Here is a 20,313-nt window from a genome sequence, read left to right as displayed (position 1 = left end):
CACATGAAATTTTATTTGGTATTCTAATATAAAATGTAAACAATTATAATTTATTTTAAGGTATTTGGCATCGAAGAAAATCCTCCTAATATTGAATATTTCATAATATTATGTTTTCTTTACCGTAATTTTTTTTCTTTTATAAAAATTAATATTGAAGTAGTTAGAACACGGGTACGGGTATGGGTACGAGATTATACCCGTTACCCGGTGGGGATGGGGATGGGAAAAAAGTTTGATACCCGTTGGGTTTGGGTATGGGGATGGGGATGAATTTTTTATGCGGGGATGGGTATGAGATAGCGAAACCCGTCCCCGCCCCGCCCCGTTGCCATCCCTACTTATTAATAAGTGAGTTTGATTCTAAAAGTTGTACACCAAAAAATACTACACCCCCTAATCACGCGCCTTGCATTTCTTTACATACAATGAGAAAAGAATTATGTTAAGTAAACACTCAATTATGGGTTTACTACCCAAACGAAGGTAATGAAAAAGCAGCACTGCTTAATGCACGAAAAGAGATGAATAGGAAGAAAGGAAAACCAAAAGAATCAGGACTAGGTCTTTTATGAAAAAAAAAAAAAAGCCACTATAACGCGAAATATCTTTGAATTTTATGAATGACATTATTATTATTATTATTTTAAATCTGGTTATCATTTTCAATGAAAATTTTCCTTTTAACTAATTATCTTTATTTATAAAGATCCAGATCCATTACCGTGTTTCTCCCATCTGAGGATTCTTCTCGGCCTTAACATTGCAATTAAAAAATGATATTTATTTTATTATCAACATTTTACGACACACATAGAAACGGGTGAAGAATCAAACTCGAAAGGTCGATCTTTATCAACAGCCTCTTATAAAATGTGGGGACCACTTTATATTTTGTGTAAGTTGAAAGCCCTAGATGAAGAACATATATAAATATATTTTAACCTCATTCTCTATACAATGGCCTCCTTGTTAATTGGGGTGTGGTTTTATTTTATTTTTAGAATTTGGATTTTGACATTGATAGAAAAGAGATATATAGGTATATTACATTTGTGCATGATTTGTTGATGGAATGAAAGGGTACATGAGGTTATATATTTTATAATAATGAAGAGGCTAAAAGCCTATTTGTACTATAGAATCATGCTTTTTGGTGATTGGAAATTCTCTTTTGAGTCCACAATGGAGATGAAACTGAGCAATAATGGAGTTCAAAAGCGGTTCTATCCTTTGCCCCCACTACTCCACAAACACTCCCTCTCCTTTATCAAAAACTAAAGCCACCCATTTTAAAAAAGGGTTAACTTTCAGGATTCAAAAGAATATGCATGGATCTCTCTTCTCTTCTCATCTTTCACCCCTTCAATAGTTTTTTTTTTTTTTATACCAACTTTTTCACCCTTCATCAACCCCACCTTTTCCTCCTTGCAAAGTTTCAACACATTTATATTCTTATTTTTCAACCTCATCCACCATCCCCATTTATTATGTTCTCAGAAAATTAAAAAAAAAAAGGAAAGAAAAGAAGAAACTAAAAGGCTTCACATTTGGACAAACTTTACCACATCAAATTAAGTCCATCCGTTGGTTGATGAAGGGTGGTAAATGGTTGGCACCACCAACACCAAGAAAATCCCTAGTTTGTCCCCATGCACTCTCTTCATTCTGTACGTGCCGTCGTTTTGTAGGGGGCATTTGTGACAAATCACCGGAATAATTATTCTCTCCCTCATGACCTGTGAGCACAGAACTTGAACCGTACATACCACAAAATTTGTTCCCATCTTGGCCTGGACTGTTGCATTTCAAACCTATGCTCCCGAGGAATAATGATGGGTCCGATGAAGTTGTCCCAATTTGTGCAGCTTTTTGCAACAAAGCTGTGGCTGACATGTTCGCTGAGGTTGTTTGATGGGATTGGTGTTGTGAACTATACAAGGAAGGAACACTTATGAGTTGCAGGTTTGGGTTATCCTTAACAATATTGTTCACTAGTGGAAGTGAAGCAGTGCTACTTAGCTCTTGGCTTCCATTGGGGGACACTTTATTTCCAAACACCCAATTTAGTTGGTAATTAGAGGGTGGTGGATTTGAGCAAGGTGCAAGTGGATTTCCACCATAAATTGAGGTTGGGCTTGTGGCAGACCCAAGTTGATGAAACTCATGCAAGTTGTTGTTAGCAATTGTTTGATGAGCCTGAGATGTTTGACTCATCCAAAGGGATAGCCCCTTAGATGTTTGATTACATGGGACTGGTTCCTCGGGGCACGAATTTGGCTTATAAAACGATGAAAAATGGGTTGCCATGTTTGAACCTAGAGGGTTTTGCATGATGCTGTAGTTGCTAATGTTTGATGCTGCGTTCACCCTAGCTGTTTCTTCTGCTAAGGCATCGCAGAAAGCCCTGTGAGTGATGAAACTATCCCTCCTGCTCCACCAAAATCGGTGACAAACAGTAAATTAATTAATTACAAGAAATGACATTGGAAAAATATATATAACTTTCTCAAAATGTTACAATGTGATGGATATTTATGTATTCCTTAATATTATTACACTTCATTGTTTCCTTTATCTACTCTCTCTAGGTATCTCTTAGGACTTGTGTTCATCGATTATTTATCTTAAATAAATTAAAGCAAACATGCAAAAAGGCTCAAGGCATGATTATATAGTAAAATTTTATTTCTTGTTAAGAACTTCTGCAGCAAGGCTCCAGCATTAGGACTTGTAACGGTTAGCTTATGAAAATAAATTATTTACAAGAGTAGTAACACCAATAAGCAAGAGAGTTTTATCTTTTTTAATTATGTTTTACGTTTCACCTTTTAATTGGAACAAGAGAAAGGAGACAAAAAACAATTAGGGACAAGTTCAACCCCTATAACATATAGGGTTCATAACTCCACTCCCCAGATAAGTCTTTGATATTAAAACAATTTCATAATCACATTAGATAATCTATGATAATTCCAAACTAGCTAAGCTTAGAAATTTTGTCGTTTAAGATATTTGCCAAAAGGTAATAAACCTTGCAAGTGTGGGTTCTTTCAAGCTCTTTTCACTGCACTAAGACTCATTTCTCCTTTTACTACTCCTAAAAAAGCAAAATAGACAGCAGACACGCAGAAGCACACGGAGGAGTCAGACAAAGATATCATAGATACAGTTTAAAGGCTTCAGCGTCATGATTCATTTTATCTATGTATATCTTTTTCGGGTTTCAACTCACCACTATTGCATGAAGAAAGCGATGCTCTTTCTTCTGTCACAAAGATAAGGATAGTAATTGCTGTTTCTTTTCTTTCGTTTTTTTTTTCATACATATATACCACTAGACAACTTACCACTTTTACAAAAAAATTTGATTAGTATGAGATTGAAAACTCGTAACAGTTTGTGATCCACGAAATAAAGATAGAGATAACTACGTACCGTGAAAAGATAGTGCCACAGTCACATTTGTATTCTCTGGTACCACATGTTTTTGAGTGAGCTTTCCAATCTGACTGCACAGCATAACGCTTTGAGCACTTCTCGCACTTCCACTTCTTCTCACCGTGCTTTCTGCAGAAGTGCTTCTTAATCCCAGTTAAGTCTCCCAGAGCCCTTGAAGGGTGGTGGTGGACACAAGTCTTCTCTGGACACACATAAACTCTCTTCCTTACTTCTTTGCTTGATCTCTGCTTCAGCTTCCAAGGAAGGTTGTGCCCTCGTCGATGGAGTTGAAGGTTTTGGTCCCTTTGGAAACCCTTGAGACAAATTTCACACACGAATCTGTTTGTGGCCATCAGGGTCTTGGGTGATAAGGCTATGACCTCAGCTTCAGGATCTGTGCACAGAAGATTATTCATTAACTCACACAACAAACCCATTGCTTTCTTTTGCAGAAAAAAGCAATCAACTTTGAATATACCCATGATGATGAGAAAAGGTAGAAACACAGAAAGACAGAGAATTGCAACAAAGATGATGAAAATGATAAGAATCAAGAAACTTGCCTGGATTTCCAGGGAGGTTTCTCTTCCTCTTCAAAACAGGAGGTTGGTTAGATGCAGCAGTTGATGGGTTCTGAAGAGGGAAAGCATTTGAAATTTCTCCATCATCCATGTTTTGTAGCATCTTAGGTAAGGTGTTTCTTGAATCCTAAGTTTGACTGAGTTTGGAAACAGTTAGAGGTAGTGAGGTGGGAGGAAGTATATTAGTGTTTGAATTAGGAGAAAAGGTGAGGAAATGGGGTAGCTTAGCTAGGCTTGTTAATTATATGGTTCCAACCCTAAACAACATGAACTGATATATGGTAGATGGGATCTCTCTGTCCCTCTCTTTCTCTCTGTTGCAGTCAATTTAATTATCTACTTTTTAGGTGGAATAAAAAACTAAGATGCTATGGGGGGCGTAAAAGCAAACGAGGAGAGAGAAATGGAAAGGAAAAAGAAAGGGAAGGTGGGGGTCAGTCAGAAAAATATACACAGAACAGGAGATGAGGCAAAGGTGTATGATGACACATATGATGAGCTCCCAAGAAAGTTATCTTCATTTGGAAATGATTATCCCATAATTTGTTACTTTTTGTTTTCTCATTTTTCAAATCCTTTCTCATTCAATTCAATCACTTTTTTATTCTGAGTTTACAGATAATTAAACAGCAGTGAATAACCCTTTTTATGTTTTCCAATAAATCTAAAGTTTGTAATAATATTTCACAGATATGTCATATTTCACGCCTAATATTAACATATATGTATCATCTGTGGCTTTCTTTTTTTCTGCCATGACCTCAGAAACCTTTGCTTCCTACTCTAGAATAGTGTAGCTTTGCTTTGAGGATAGATTGTCCAACTCTACATGAAATACCAGAATAAAGAAATATGCTATTATCCACATAGCTAGTGTAGTGCTACAATCATATGTAACGAAGTGTCGTCTATGGGAAAACTGTTTCCTTTTGCTCGAATATTAACGTTTCAACTTGTAATACTCCACTTGCAACCATTTAAATCAAAGCAAAACGCTGTTTCTTTCAAAAAGTGAAAATCATTGTGTCTCGTTTGAGTGTGACTAGAAAAAGAAAAGCCAAACGCCTTCCTTAATCTTTGTTTTCCCCAAAAAGCAAAATCTTAAGGGTCTTCTGCAGCATACTCAAAGTGAAAGTTCAGGTCATTTCCTCAAGGAAGATTGATATATATATACATGCCAAAATCTTGTAAAATGTTTGAATACCTATACATGATTCATTAAGCAGCTTGTTAATTGCTTTGGCATTCTTACTCTTATTAGTAAACAGCCATGCACGTGTGTCTGTATTTTCACCAAACTTTGAAGCAAGGTTAAGCCAAAGCAAAAGACGAAAAAAAAACATAAAAGGGAATAATCGTCCAAAGACAACATGACCATGTCTCACGTACATTGACAGGGTTGTAGCCACTTGGCTTTTATGCACATCAAACGAACTCTTGTTCATTGTTTTTATTAATATTATTATTACTATTATATTTATCAGTTCATAAACAATAATTATTTCCAGCTATCATCACACCGTGATGATGATGCAACTGGCAGTCAAACATGCTTTTGATTTCTTAACACAAGTTGAAGGTCTATGAAGATGTCAATTGGGTGGTCAAACTTTGAGTGGTAGATCGATGTATAGCGAACCTTTTACCATACACCCTCCATTTTTTGGATGGTAGGTCGTTTACTTTTTAACTTTTTCTCAACATCTTTGCGTGTATATATAGGTTCCTTTTCTTTTAAATAAAGTTGTGTTTTGGTGAAAATGTTTAACCTGGGGAATAATATTGTTCATGTTATCTGTCTTATCAGTATAAATTTCCCAGTAATAATATATAGTATCTGAGGTATATGCTTCTGTAAGGTCTTCAGAGAATGAAGCCAGAATGTTCCCCACAGAAAAAAAAAAGAAAAGTAGATGAGACTATAAGAAGTTTGCTTAACCTCAACGTCATGATTTTCCAGGGTAATATGTGTATGATTTTCTTTAGACTTGCTTGAATATGATATAACCTAATCTAGGAAATACTGCTGATTAAAGCTTGGTGTTACTGTTAAATTACTGTTTATTTTTTGTGACATTTTTTATCCTGGGGTTAGAAAATTGAACTGATTTACTTAATGAATGATTATAGCATAATAATATTACTTAATGAGTGATGTGGGGTAGATTAAGTTTGAGTAAATACTAAGATTAATATGAAAGAGAATATGTTAGAAGACAGCCAGCTGACAAAGGCAGTGAATTTTTGGAAATGTGAGTAGGCGTCTCCTTGTGGGCTGACTTTTCCTGCTACTTTGCTAATCCTTAATCATAATCTAATGATGTTTTTCCTTTCTAACATTGTTTAAAATAAAATTTTGGAGTTTAGCTGTTGAACTCTTTTGGCATTAGAATATTCTCTCCCCTCCAACACTCTCCCCAAAGGCTGCAACTTTCAATGCCTTGTGAGATTCCTATTCAAACTCCACAACTCCACCCTGCCAGTTGCATTGCCACAACCTCTTGACATGCTTGGAAACAGACATTTCAAATTCAAACCATATATATGAATTTAGGGAAAAGCAAATTGTTGTCACCAAGGATGTCTTCATTTCTTTCTTTGTCTTCTTCTCCCACAAACTGAAAGTTAACCACATGTTAGTCTGGAATTCATTTGGGCAATTTAAGTAAAACCAGAAAAAAAAATAGTTAAAAAATGAACTTTAAACATGTTTTAATTCTACAAAGTAAGATGAAATTTATACTCACTTCTGTATAATCTAAAATCATCTTATCTTTAGTTGATAAAACTTTTGATACATGTCGATATTTGTTGTACCTTTAATTTCACCAGTTATAAAATGTAGATCCATTACTTCTTCTGGAAAAATTGAGCTTGATCGCAAATTAATTTCTATATCATTCCGATATTCAAATAAGTTACACACACTTATATGTTTAATTTCTAAAAAACCAGTTTCAAACTCGAGTTACACAAAGGATAATATTATAAATAATTCTGAATTTTCAACTAGTAGATTGAGCTTAATTAAATTGGAATGATTGGTCGAAAGTAGAACAGATTTAGATCTGGGATTCCATTACAGAAACCCACATGCTTTTGATTATCAAAAGCTGGAGAATATTTGCCTTTTACCATTCAGCAATTGGTATTCCTTTTCTTTAATATTGCTCTATTTTATTTTATATATCAATCGCTGGACAAATATACATGATATATGCTACAAGATCTTATTGCATTTTAACCAAATCAACTTTACGGACACAATGAAAGAACAGCACTTGACATGAATATTCCCTTTTGGATTTGCAATTTGTACTTCACTTTATCAAAGGATATGCACGGTTTCTTTGTAATGCATAATTGCAACAGTGCATATGTTTCTTCAAGAATGAATGAATGAATGAATGAACACGTACATAGCTAAGTTTCGTCATTTTCTTTCTTATCACAGATATCAGAAAAGGAACATCAAAGTTACAGTAAAAGCAAAACAACTCAGCCACTATATGTTGTCTCAAATGTGTTTGCTGCATAAAGAGACTACTGTGCTTATAATAAATATCATGGACGCAATGTCTAACGAATTCGACTTTTCTGTGTCATGACATATGCTCTTTGTATACGCATTAGTGGAAGTGTCAAGAACAATTACTGAAGAAAAAATTGCAATGATTAGTGTTTAGCAGCTGCACACGCTACAATTATGACTTCAATATTAATTCCATAAACATATAGCTACAATCATTTCATGGAATTTATGTTTGGCTGCAAACATTATCTATATAGACTAGAGTGTGCCAGCTTTGTAATATTTGTTAGTTATAATTCCACTTTTCTTCACTTTTCCTTTTAGTTGAGTAAAAAGGGTCAGACATAGAGAGAACCAATAACCAATCAATTCTCAAATGTCACTACAAAAACGATAAATAATGATTCAATACAAGTGTGTGGTTGTCAATTCAATTATGGTGCCATTGAAAGATTATTATAGGATAAAAGATGCTGCTATTTCAACGTGATCTTCAATATTAGTTTCTTTATTTTTGTTTCAATTTATAAAATATGTATAATCAAAGACCGGACATGATAAAAAAAAAATTAACTGAGGCTTTTAAAGGAATATATAACAGATCGAGCAACATGCACAAACAACAATGTGAAAAGGAAAGTGATATTTTAAAACACGTTTCTCGAATAATATTGAAGTAGAAATATGTCAAACGGTATAGACAACTCAAATGTTATCATGAAACGCGTTTAAAATGTCAAATAAATTTAACAAAATTTGGTTAAAAAAATTAAATTCACACATTTCTAGAGTTGGGAAACTAAATTAGATAAAAGTTTTGAAGAGGAACTAATTCCAATTTTCAATAAAAATAGATAATACAAATATTTAAACCTCATAAAGATTAATTAATCACATGATTAATTATAGCAAATGAATCAATCAATCAATGGACGATCATTAATTCATAATACTTATTCATTGGGTGTTCATTGATAATAGAATGTGTCTCCTTAAAAAATCTTATTAGAAGAAACCCTTTGGGATAAAAACCTAGTGAAGGAAAAAGAAACATTTTGTAGTTTTAATACACTATTATTCATCATATATTCTAATTTTCTCCCTTTATGTAAACTCACTACTTTAAGATGATGAACTACAATCTTATGAACCAATTGCTCAAATGTTCTTCTTGGTAAAGACTTTGTAAATAGATCTGTCATATTTTCAAATGAACGAATCTTTTGGAACCCTCTCAATTAAACAATGCAGGTTATCTTCATAAATGGTTGTTTTCCATTTTTCTCGAGGATAGACAACAAGTGTGTCTCACATGTTGAATTATAGACCTTAACCAAGCACATTCACGACTTACATCATATAGTGCTAAAATTCTGCATGATGTGATGATGTTATTGTTATGGTTTGTTTCACATACCGCCATGAAATCATTATGCTATCACATGTGAACAAATATCTTGTTTGTGATCAACCATTGTGACATTGTGAGGATCTGATAAATAACATGCATTTGCATAAACACTAAGATATGATACTTTTGGACCAAGAAGTTGTTCATCATTTTCTTGAGGTCTAAAGGAGCCTTTATCAACACCTAACAGACTTATTACCATCGGAGTGCATAATAGATGTGCCTTGTCCATTTAGAACCTTTTAAGCACCTTCATTATATAAGTCTCTTGATGTAAAAAAAGACCTTTATCTAAATACTCAATTTCTAATTTCAAACAAAACTTTCCTTCCAATATCTTTCATCTCAAATTTTTTTAAGCAATCAATTGTCTTTATGAGCTCATTAGAAGTTCCAACGATCACAAAGACGGTTATACCACATATATCCACATATGTTGAAAAGTATATTTTTAGTTCTTTTGTTGATACACACTTCATGGATTTAACTCAAATTTGAGGACTAATATTTTGAATATTTCAAATTCCTTAATCACTTAGTACAATGATTAGTCATCTACAAGGTTAAGGCACCTTAGTATCTCATGTAAATATTTATTAATAATAAAAAAAATCAATATAAAAGAAAGTTTCTGAAATAATAAAAAACATATAAAATAACTTCCCAGAAGCTATTATAAAGACCTTTCCTCTTTTTCTCTTCACTATCAATAACAAATATTAAATGATACATTTTAAATAATTTTACTATTTAAATTATAGAAATTTGACATATTGTACAATGATATAAATAATATACAGATTTTATAATTTTATAACTAACATAATTTACACTTCAAAAAAATCATTAAATAACAACCAATTTTACAGATAAAAACTAATTAATTACAATAATAATTAATTCAAATATCAATTTATAAACTAAAAATTATTTGTATCTAAAATAATTTTTATTATGAATAAAAAAATTATAATTGGTTGTAAATTAAAACTTAAATATTCTAGAATATTAACTAGAAATTCAAAAACAATTTAAATACATTTTTATTCTTCCCTAACTATATTATTTCAATAAATTTAAAGTCAGTGTATGATATTATTCAATCAAATTATCTATCCATGGAAGCCACTTAAAATATTAGAAGTTTTTTTTTTCGATTTTAATTTTATGTGTATTTTAGTTTTTAAATGTACTCTTATGAATAAATATGTCAAAGTGAGCCAACCCGGCACACGAGTTGGGTTAAAAATGAACGAATCTAACCCGGTTCATTTTAGGGTGAGCCAGAAATTTTGTAACCCGACCCAACCCACCAGGGATTGGTGAGTTAAGTGGGTCAACCCACATAAAAAAATTACTTATTTCTTTATTGTTAAGTATTCAAATATTTAAATAATTTTTTAAACAACCCATGAGATGACAATCATAATAAAATAAACAACCAATGTCTTCATCATGCTCACCACCAATATATGATGAATCGTTTCCAAGAAAGTATCCATATAGTCCAAGTAAACATGGCTAATATTACACATTTTCTGTCATGTTATTCAACAAAATATAAATAAAATAAAACTACGCATTTTTGTCATGTTAATTTAGAAAAATTTGTTTTAAGACAAGTTGTTTGAGTAGATTACTATAAAGATTATAGTTAAAGATTAAAATATCAACATATATAACTTGACAATCAAATTAATTAAACATTTAAACTATTCAAATATCATTGAGCAACATTCTAGCATTTAAAAATATGAGATTGTGAATATATATAATTAGCAGTAGTAAATAATTATTAAAAAAAAATTAAAAAAAAATTGTAAAAAAATGTTGGTGGGGTAAGTGAGTCAACTCACCTTCAATCCGGTTCGAACCAGTTTAACTTGTAGATTAGTAAACCGGGTTGAGTTCAACCCATTTTTAAAAAAAATGAATTTTTTTCAACCCAACCCAACTTGAACCCGTATTTAAAATTACAACATCATGACTTGAAAGAAGAATATCCTTGTTGGTGAGAAAAAAATCAACAAGCATCAGGTATAAAAAAATTCACCCAATGTATCTTATTCCTAAACTCACTTTATATGGTTATATATTAAACGTAAATAGTCTATAGAAATTTTCAATTGCAATATTTAGATTAGGCTTAAATATACATTTGGTCCCTATTTTCGTTTTATGTTCAATTAGGTCCTCATTTTCGTCAAATTGTGGTCAATTTGGTCCTTTTCACTAACGGTGTTTAAATAGTTAACGTTTTTGAACAGTACATGCCACGTGTCAGCTCCTGGTTTTTTTGATTTTTTTTTAATTTTTTTAATTTTTTTTTAATTTTTTTAATTTTTATTTTATTTTTTTAATTTCAAAAAAATTGTCCACGTGTCAAGTCACGATTGTGCCACGTGTCAATGCTAGTGCCACGTATCAGTTTGTGGTAGTATTATTTTTTTTGTTCAATTTAGTCCTATATTCGTTATTTTTGTTCAATTTAGTCCCAATTTTTATTAAAATAAATCAATTTTGTCATTTTCAAATTGACACTAAATTTAATATCTTTTATACAAATTATATTAATATCTTTTCTAAAAGTGACCTTTAAATTTATTATTTTTTAAATTATATTATAAATTATTAAATTTAATTATATATTGAATAAATTCTTATATTTAATTTCTAAATATAATATAATTATTAAAAATATTATAAGAATGTAATTATTAATTTTTTTTCTAATATTTATATTCTAAAATATTTTTAAAATTGATATATAAAAATGTTTTAAATATTCAAAATATTTTAGAAAAATAAATTAATATTTGTAAAATTAACATTTACATATAAAATATTTTAGATTTTAATATCTAAAATGCAATAAAAATATTAAATATTTTAAATTTAAATGTAAATTTTACAAATGTTAATATATATTTTTAAAATTTTAATAATTATATTTTAATTATATTTAAATAATTATATTTTATTTAACAATTGAATCTAAAAATTATATTCAATTAATAATTAAATATTATAATTTATAATTAAATTTAAAAAATAAGTAATAATAATGTCAATTTTAAAAATTAAATGGTTTTATTTTAACAAAAATTGGGACTAAATTAAACAAAAATAACGAATATAGGAACTAAATTGAACAAAAAAAATAATACTATCAGAAACTGACACGTGACACAATTGTGACTTGACACGTGGTCATTTTTTTTGAAATTAAAAAAAAAATTTAAAAAATTTAAAAAAATTTTAAAAAAATTTTAAAAAAATTTTAAAAAAATTTTAAAAAATCAAAAAAGCCAGGAGCTGATGTACTGTTCAAACGTTAACTATTTAAACACCGTTAGTGAAAAGGATCAAATTGACCACAATTTGACGAAAATGAGGACCTAATTGATCATAAAACGAAAATAGGGACCAAATTGAATAAAATCAACAAAAATAGGGACCAAATATATATTGAAGTCTTTAGATTATCATTCAATGTCCTAACGAGGGTTTATCATGGAAAAACATTAAAAATGAATTCAACATCTAAAAAGAAAAAAAAATCTAAAGAAAAAAGGAATTGCTTCCACTTTTATGATTCTCAATAATCTTCTTCATCACTTTCAGGTCAAAGAAATTTCTGGAGAATTTGAAATTGTGTCATCACTCAAGTTCGTTGTGCGACCAATATGGATTGCGAGACAGTGACCCACAGAGTCTAATCACAAATTTTCGTCTTCTACCACTTTATATGCTCAATGTCTCTGTTTGATAATTTTTTCCTAAAATTTTCACATTTTGTTTCAATATAACTACATATTTGCTCAAAGGATGTATCTATATTAACGCTAGCACAGCAAAATGTTCACTTTAACTTCAGAACCAAATTTCTATATGATCTACATGAAAATCCAATAAAATTAAGATATTTTTAATTTAAAAATAATCAAAAGAGTTAATTACAGAAGAAAAAAAATATGCAAATGAGTTATATGCTCACAAAATAGATAATTCATTAAAACATGCCAGCGAATTCTATAAACTTCTGAATGTTGTAGATTTATGAAATAACAAGCAAAGTTAAAACTCCACTAATTTAATGTTTGGAATATAAAACAATGAAAAGAAATATCTAAAGATAAAAATGTGATACTTTAAGCATTTTAGTCATAGATAGATATCATGCAATCAATTTGGTGTAAATGCTTGCGTATCGCGGTGTTCTCTCTTTCACGTTGATGTTGAGTGCTGAGGTATGCTAGCTTTCTGCATCATTATTGCTAACTTTTTGGTCAAAATGAAAAAAACCATTTTAAATGATGTAGCTATCAGTTAATGGGAGCAACACTTGTATTGCAACATTAACAAATAAGCACGAGGAAGAAACACAAACACACCTCCATAGAAAGTAAATCTCATAACAAAGGAATTAATAATGGACTCACTCAATTTGTCGATTTTTTTCTTAGATGTTAAATGTATGGGTGTAAACTCTTAAATAAAAATTTGTTGGAAGTTTAAAAGTGAGTCTAAATGTTATCGATAAAATAACATCATATAAGATAAAAGATCTACAAATTCATTGTCTTAAGGTTTTTTATTAAAGATGGTGTTATTCTTTTATGTGATTTGACTCAGGTCTTATTCGTGTTGTATCTTCTCAAAAAATTTACTTTGATGATACAGACATCAAAGTTTAAATGATATAAGGCATAGGGTGCCCCTACTCCACAGATGAATTTGAATAGTAATAATAAAAGAAATTAGTTGCTCAAGAGTTATTGCATGAGTGTGTTTGTGAAAATGGTAAGAGGGTGAAGAGGCAAGCACTTTGTCCTCATGGAAATGGAATTGACGAGCACTACAACCTCAATCGACCAACTATGAATTGCCATGTAACATAACAAGATTAGAAGGATTCTCTTTCTTATTCAAAAGCAAAACTAAAGTATTGAGGAAAAAAATATATAAAAAGAAGCACCCCACAGCACTAGCATAGTATTCTCTATATCTCTCTTTTCTTTTAGGTGAATCAAGCATGCATTAGCTATTAACAATGCCCTTTAATACAGAAAAAGGTAGAGAGAGAGATCAAATAATGCCCAAACCAGAAATTTTTTAGTGAAGAAAATCCATTGATGTTGTATTATTAGGGTAAAGAAAAGGTCACTATCTTGTGTGTGATGTGTTTTGAGGGAAGGTCAGCATCAAGAATTATATGGGCACAACCAATTTGAAGTTGCACTATGGATAAAAGAACAATGGTTGAATATATGAGAAGAAAATAATAATGAATTATTGGAAAAAAAAATTGGATGGGTGAAGAGAGAAAAAGACAAAGTTACAAAACTACCTTGCGAGCCATCAATCATAATTTGCAATAGTTAATCAATCGCAAACACGTTTTCGTACACAAAAGTGTATGCGTATAAAAAGGGTTCTTTGTTCTCTACCTTAACCTCTAAATTCATGCTACCCTTTAATTAATTACTATTATTATGCTTTGCCTTTAAGATAACTGCGACCCCACATGCTAAATTATGTAATAATCTGTCTATTTCTTTTTATTTTTGTCAATTACTTTGGATTTGATTTTTATAGTTTAGTTATTTAAAGATAATGAATAATAGAATAAAATTCATGTTCCGGTTTAGAAATTAAGATAAAATAAACATATTACTTATTAAATTTCTTATCAAATTCTTTGCAAGAATCCAAAACTTCTTTTTTATAATCAAATATTGAAAATAATGTTTTTTTTTATGAGTAGTCAATCATAACCCAATATAATAAGGGCATGGAAGTATGGGTAATTTTCATGGTTTATTCTTCCTCCTTCCTCGTTATTACTAACTGCACCTCCACAGTACCATAAAAGAGTAAAAAACCTTCTCACTACACCACGCTACCGTTTGTTGCATCATTATCACTTTTGTTGCGTCATTCTAAATATGTGTTATGAAAAGTTTGTTCTAGAAATCTCATTCTTAAAATCTTATTTTAAATATTTTATTCCAAAAATTATGTTTAGAAAATCTTGTTTCAAAATTTTCAAAAAAATTGTTCCAGAAGATTTTTAGAACAAGTAATCCGGGAATCACTCTTAGAAAAGGTAAAATAGTTATTTTAAAAATTGTGGGTTACTGCTAGAAATTACAGAAGTTCAGGAAAAAAAAATATTCTCATTCCAAAATAGGCTCACATGTTAAGCAATAGGGTCGTTACATAAAGCAATAGGCCCATAAACTTTCGGGCGTCGAAATGTTTATTTGAGAACAATGTATGGCCCAAATATTATTTATGACATCGATTGCTAAAAATTTAACATTTAAATATAATAATAAAATACATTATTCTTTTTTATGAAAGAGAAATTTAAAAGCAAAAGAAGCTTCTTCTGCCTCAAGTAATCACCATTGTTATAGAAATGTTTTTGTGTATGTATTCCACATTGCTTTTACTGTTTCATTAAGACCATTCACTTTACTCCAAACACCCAACACCTTAAATGGTTTCGGACCCTGAACTATTGATGATGTTTTTAGTACCAACGCACCAAAAATAGTAGTTCATGGTTGTGGAGCTGCGTAAATTAAAACTAAAATTTATTTAATAAGAGAAAAATATATAATTTAAAATTTTTAAAAAAAACACGGAAGCCAAAATTAAAATTCATTTATTTCATATACCCTCATATATTTTTTGTTCATAACTTTGTTTAAAATGAAGGCAGAGACTATTTGATATGGAATATTTTAATTATTTTTGTTTGTGTGAAATATAAATAAAATGGAATCTAATAATATAATATTTTAATTTCATTTTTCTAATCCATGTTTAATTTTAGTTTTTTTTATTTATTTTGATCACAAAATTGTAAAATAGGATTCATTGAATATTTTTTTCAAAATTTGGTTAAGTCGTTAGGGTGGAGGACGACATTACAGGTGAAGTCGTCCTCCACCCACCCAACCGGTTTCTTTTTTCTTTGTTCGAAAAAGCAATGTCATCCTTACAGAGGACAGTTTCTGTTATTTGAAAAGTGAATTGTCTTCTGCAAGGACAACATTGTTTTTTCGAAAAAAAAAAGAAAGAAATCGGCTTGGTGGAGGACAATTTCACCTGTAATATCGTCTTCCACTCTAACGACTTGACCCTATTTAGCAAAAAAAAAATTAACAGATCCATATTTACAAATTTAACTTCAAATAGACCTTCAAATAAAAAAAAAAAACATTAATTTTAATTTACACCCATAACGTTATCCTCTTTTTTTCTGTTCTGTTTTAAATCACGTTTCAAACACCACAAATTTGACCAAAATCTGTTTTGAAAATCAAATTAATTCAATGGATTAAAGTTTTAGTTGAGTCTGCTTGAAGTCACTTGATACAACTTTTGGTGTTAATTGAAGGAAAACCTAACTTGATACAGTTGGTATACATTAATCATAAAGAATGTTATACGTGGAATTTATGTTACTTAAATAAACAAAGGAAGCTACATTAAAATATTTTATTGCTCCTAAATAAAATGTACACGTGAGAATTAGCCATGGATTTTGATTGTGGTTACAGTTAGTGCCTAACGTGAAATGTGCATTTTCCAATGTCGGCGATGAAGAGAGTTGAAAAAGGTGACACGCAACTGGATCCACTCATTGTGTAAATTCTAAAGCCACCGTTAATAAAACTTGAGTTTGCGTAACACTTTATGTTTCCTTATTTTTCTCTCACAAACAGGACTCAATAATGAGACAAACACAACGTGACCACGGAAGATATGTTTGCCAAACGTGATTCATAATTTATTTTACAACCACCACCTCACCAATCATAAATACTTTTGTATTTACTACCCACGCTTCTTCTTCGTGCAACTCAATTTTAATCGTTTTTTGAGTTTGTAAGGAAAACACTAGAGGATTTTGGTTGTACTTTATTGTCTTATGAAAGTGTTCTTAGAAAGTATGACAAACCAAAAATTAAAGACAATATATGTAATTACAAAGATGCAACCATGGCCAAGGCAATTAGAGAGATAAGGCCACAAACGTGTCATAGATTATGTTTTGTGGCATGTTGTTAAAAATACTCCTCATTTTGGTGCTCTTAAATCCAATAAGTTTCAGATAATTGCATAAAATGTAGTGATTGTTAAAATGTTTAGGTCGTTAGGGATTGCTCAAGCACACATTCACTAATTATAATAGTAGTGAAACTTTAAAACATGCTTCTATGATATATAGTCATAAGATCTTTCTAAAAAAATATTTTGAGAGGAGAATGTTAGTAATTCAAGTGTAAGTATGAAAAAGTTTAGCACCATATGAAAATGAAAACTTATAAACTCGTTATCTTAAGATTTTCGATTGAAAGTGATATCAATATTTTATACGAGTTCGACTTAGGTTTCATTAGTGTTGTGTTTTCCCAATGAATTAATTCATCCAAAGATCCACAATGAATTCTCGTAAGTAATGTATTTGCACTCTTTCATGTGAATGATTTATTATATTTGTGTAAATTAATTTGATTTGTAGTATGCTTTGCGAGTTTCAATGTTAAAGTTATTTTAAGAATACTTAATAATTACTTCTTGAAAATATGGTAAAAAAGAATGCAAGGTCCATGATTTATGATCGCATACACAAATGAATATTTCAAAGAATAATTCTGGTTATAATGGCAATGATGTTATCCTTTTATGTATCTTTTGTTATTTTGAAATTATATACTCTAATTTTGGAAAGTGAAGAAGAAGATAAAGAAACTCAAAGAGGATTTACTTCATATCATCATATGAAGGACTATCAACAACCTAAAAGTTGAATTTAGTTTTGGGAAATCAAGAAGGTAAAGAAATTCAACAAGTCATTAAGACTTACTTCATATCCTATGAATGATTATCTCAACGACCTGAAATTGAATTTAAGTGATGAAATTCATGAGAAAAATTTGATTCCAAACGAGTATTTAAAGTTTTTAATCTTTTTCTTGTAAAGACTAAATATTTTAGGGTTAAATATGTTTATGGTCTCTTAACTTTCAGTGAATTTTGGAATTAGTTTCTTTCGAAACTTTGAATCAATTTAGTCTTTCATCTTTCGAAATGCATGAATTTAGTCATTTTAATCAAATTTTGTTAAGTTTATTCGACATTTCAAGCGTGTTTCATAATAGTGTTTAACTTAACATTAAAGCAAAAATGTGTCAAAGAGTATACACAACTCAAACACAATTCTGAAATGCGTATGAAACATCAAATAAAACTAACAAAAATTTGATTAAAAGGACTAAATTTACATATCTCGAAAGATGAAAGACTAAATTGATCCAAAGTTTCGAAATTGACTAATTCTAAAATTCACTGAAAATTAAGGGACAAAAATATATTTAATCCAATATTTTAATATCCTAAATAATATCTTTGACGAGAAAGGTAACCAACATGTTATTACTAAAAAAAGTTAGAGGTCACAAAACCTTTTAGCATGTAGTATTTTTTTGTTAAGTGTCATTGTGAAGTAAAGAATACAAATGAAAACAAATTTTGTCCTCTAAATTTCAATGTTCATGAATCATACATCTCTTGATAAGTCTTCAAAATCAAACTATATTTATTTAGATTTTCTCTTAGAAGTTCATGTTGTCAATTTTATTAATTTAGTATTTTATCGTACAGCCTTTTTTTTAAGTATTTTAATTTATATATTTTTATTCTGCAGCAGTTTTATTCTTGGACGCCTTCAACGGAAACTTCACAAGATAGACAAAGAATTAAATGCTTCACTCGATGAGTTTTTTTTTTTTTCAGTATTCAGCTAACATTTTTTTATTTGGGATGTAAAGTGATCTTTTCACGTAATTGTGATTGGAAATGGTGAAATATATTTTACAGGTACCAACAGTCACAATTTTGTACTATTAATTAAAGTATTATATGCAGTGTTTTCTTTAGCTCTCATAAAACACATTGAATTCCAATTATTGTAACAGGCAAAGACAAAAACTATTACAATACTCTAAATTTATATATTATAAGAATTTTTTTAAATAATAATTAATTTTATGAGTAAAAATGTTTCAGTTTTCATTTTCCTCTATTGTGACTATAGAGTGATGACTTGATATAAAATATTAGAATAGAAGAGATAATATAAAAAAAACTTAAGAAGAAAACAAATGAAGGTTGAAAATGATAGATATCACGGAAAAAATACATTATCATTTTAGTTACTTTTAAAAATTAATAAATTCTCAAAATTTTAATCTTAAAAATTAACAATTTCTCAAAATATTAGTCGCATCGAAAATGAAACCCACAAATAAAAAGACAAGCGTGAAGAATGATACAGAAAAAAAAGAGTTTAGTGTAAAAATATAAAAAAAAAAAATCCCTTTAATTTTAATTCATCTTTTAAAGTTGATGAGCGGTGAAAAGTTTACTAAATATGTGCGAAGATTATAGGGCAAATTGTGTAGACCCAAGAATTGCTCCTAAACTAACAAATTCCTTTTTCCTAAAACCTTTCCTGTTCCAAACAGTGTAAACCAAATAAATAAATAAAACAGAAAGTGATTTCCCATTTTATGTTTTTGATTAGAATTCATGACATATCATGATCAAAATAGCATCCCTAAAATCTGAAGAAAGTGATTATATATTCTTAATCATCTTTCAGGAAAATTACAAAGAAGAAGAGTAACAATGAAACAGGATGAAGAAAAAAAAATGGAAAAATCATAGTGCAGAAAAGAATAAGAAAGTGATATCATAGCCACAAAGCCCCAGCCTGTTTGAGAATAGGAACCAATTCACCAGAAATATGAGTGGCCATGATTCTATCCAACCCTCCAAACAGCTTTCCACCGATGAAAACCGCAGGAAACTGCAGGTTCCCCTGCGGTTCGACCCCTTCTCTCCGAACCGTAGCTTCCAATTGAGTGGCGACAGCGGCTTCATCGTTCTCCTCGACCTCATAAACGGCAGGGTTAACACCGAGACCGAGAAGCAAACGGTTGACGACGTGGCTCATGCAGCAGCCTCTCCTCCCAACGACCGTAACGGCGTTCTCCCAGACCATGTTGAGGAGCATGGGTTCCTGTTTGGGCGATGAAGAAGGATCGTTGTGGGAATGTGTAATTAATGGGAGTGGGTTGTGGAGAGGGCGCCATGATCTGAAGGGAATCGCTTGATGCATTGCGTTGAAGGTTGTTGGAAGAGAAGAGAAGGGTGTGGAAGAATTAATATCAGTGCTGCTCACATCAACAATTTGAAAGAGTCATTAGTGGTTACGTCAACAAAACATGTCTAAGTCACGCGGCGTACGTGGTATTCGGTCACCCTGT

The 20,313-nt window shown here is 30.5% G+C and overlaps 2 protein-coding genes across 2 annotated transcripts; both read right to left on the bottom strand.

Moving 5' to 3' along the window:
- Positions 1-1,020: 1,020 nt before the first annotated feature.
- On the bottom strand, positions 1,021-4,534 carry NUC (C2H2-like zinc finger protein). The gene is made up of 3 exons (XM_028074133.2): positions 4,005-4,534; positions 3,439-3,835; positions 1,021-2,431 (listed from the first exon to the last, which is right to left on the bottom strand). Exons 1-3 carry the CDS (start codon positions 4,123-4,125, stop codon positions 1,570-1,572), a joined length of 1,380 nt encoding a protein of 459 aa, XP_027929934.2. The 5' UTR covers positions 4,126-4,534; the 3' UTR covers positions 1,021-1,569.
- Positions 4,535-19,609: 15,075 nt separating this feature from the next.
- Positions 19,610-20,313, bottom strand: LOC114184019 (glutaredoxin-C9-like). Its single transcript, XM_028071245.2, has one exon. It carries the CDS (start codon positions 20,163-20,165, stop codon positions 19,737-19,739), a length of 429 nt encoding a protein of 142 aa, XP_027927046.1. The 5' UTR covers positions 20,166-20,313; the 3' UTR covers positions 19,610-19,736.

The sequence above is a fragment of the Vigna unguiculata genome, chromosome 5 (assembly GCF_037176805.1).
Source record: "Vigna unguiculata cultivar grain cowpea cultivar isolate G323 ecotype 2 chromosome 5, ASM3717680v1, whole genome shotgun sequence".
Classification (NCBI taxonomy): domain Eukaryota; kingdom Viridiplantae; phylum Streptophyta; class Magnoliopsida; order Fabales; family Fabaceae; genus Vigna; species Vigna unguiculata.
This window is presented reverse-complemented; position numbering and strand designations above follow the sequence as displayed.

Bases quoted from the DNA above. Each gene is read 5' to 3' on its own strand.
- NUC (XM_028074133.2), bottom strand. From the start codon at position 4,125: ATGCTACAAAACATGGATGATGGAGAAATTTCAAATGCTTTCCCTCTT. The intron at 3,836-4,004 runs GCAAGTTTCTTG...TTCTGTGCACAG, and splicing joins AAACCTCCCTGGAAATCCAG to ATCCTGAAGCTGAGGTCATA. The intron at 2,432-3,438 runs GTACGTAGTTAT...TTGGTGGAGCAG, and splicing joins TGTGGCACTATCTTTTCACG to GAGGGATAGTTTCATCACTC.
- LOC114184019 (XM_028071245.2), bottom strand. From the start codon at position 20,165: ATGCATCAAGCGATTCCCTTCAGATCATGGCGCCCTCTCCACAACCCA.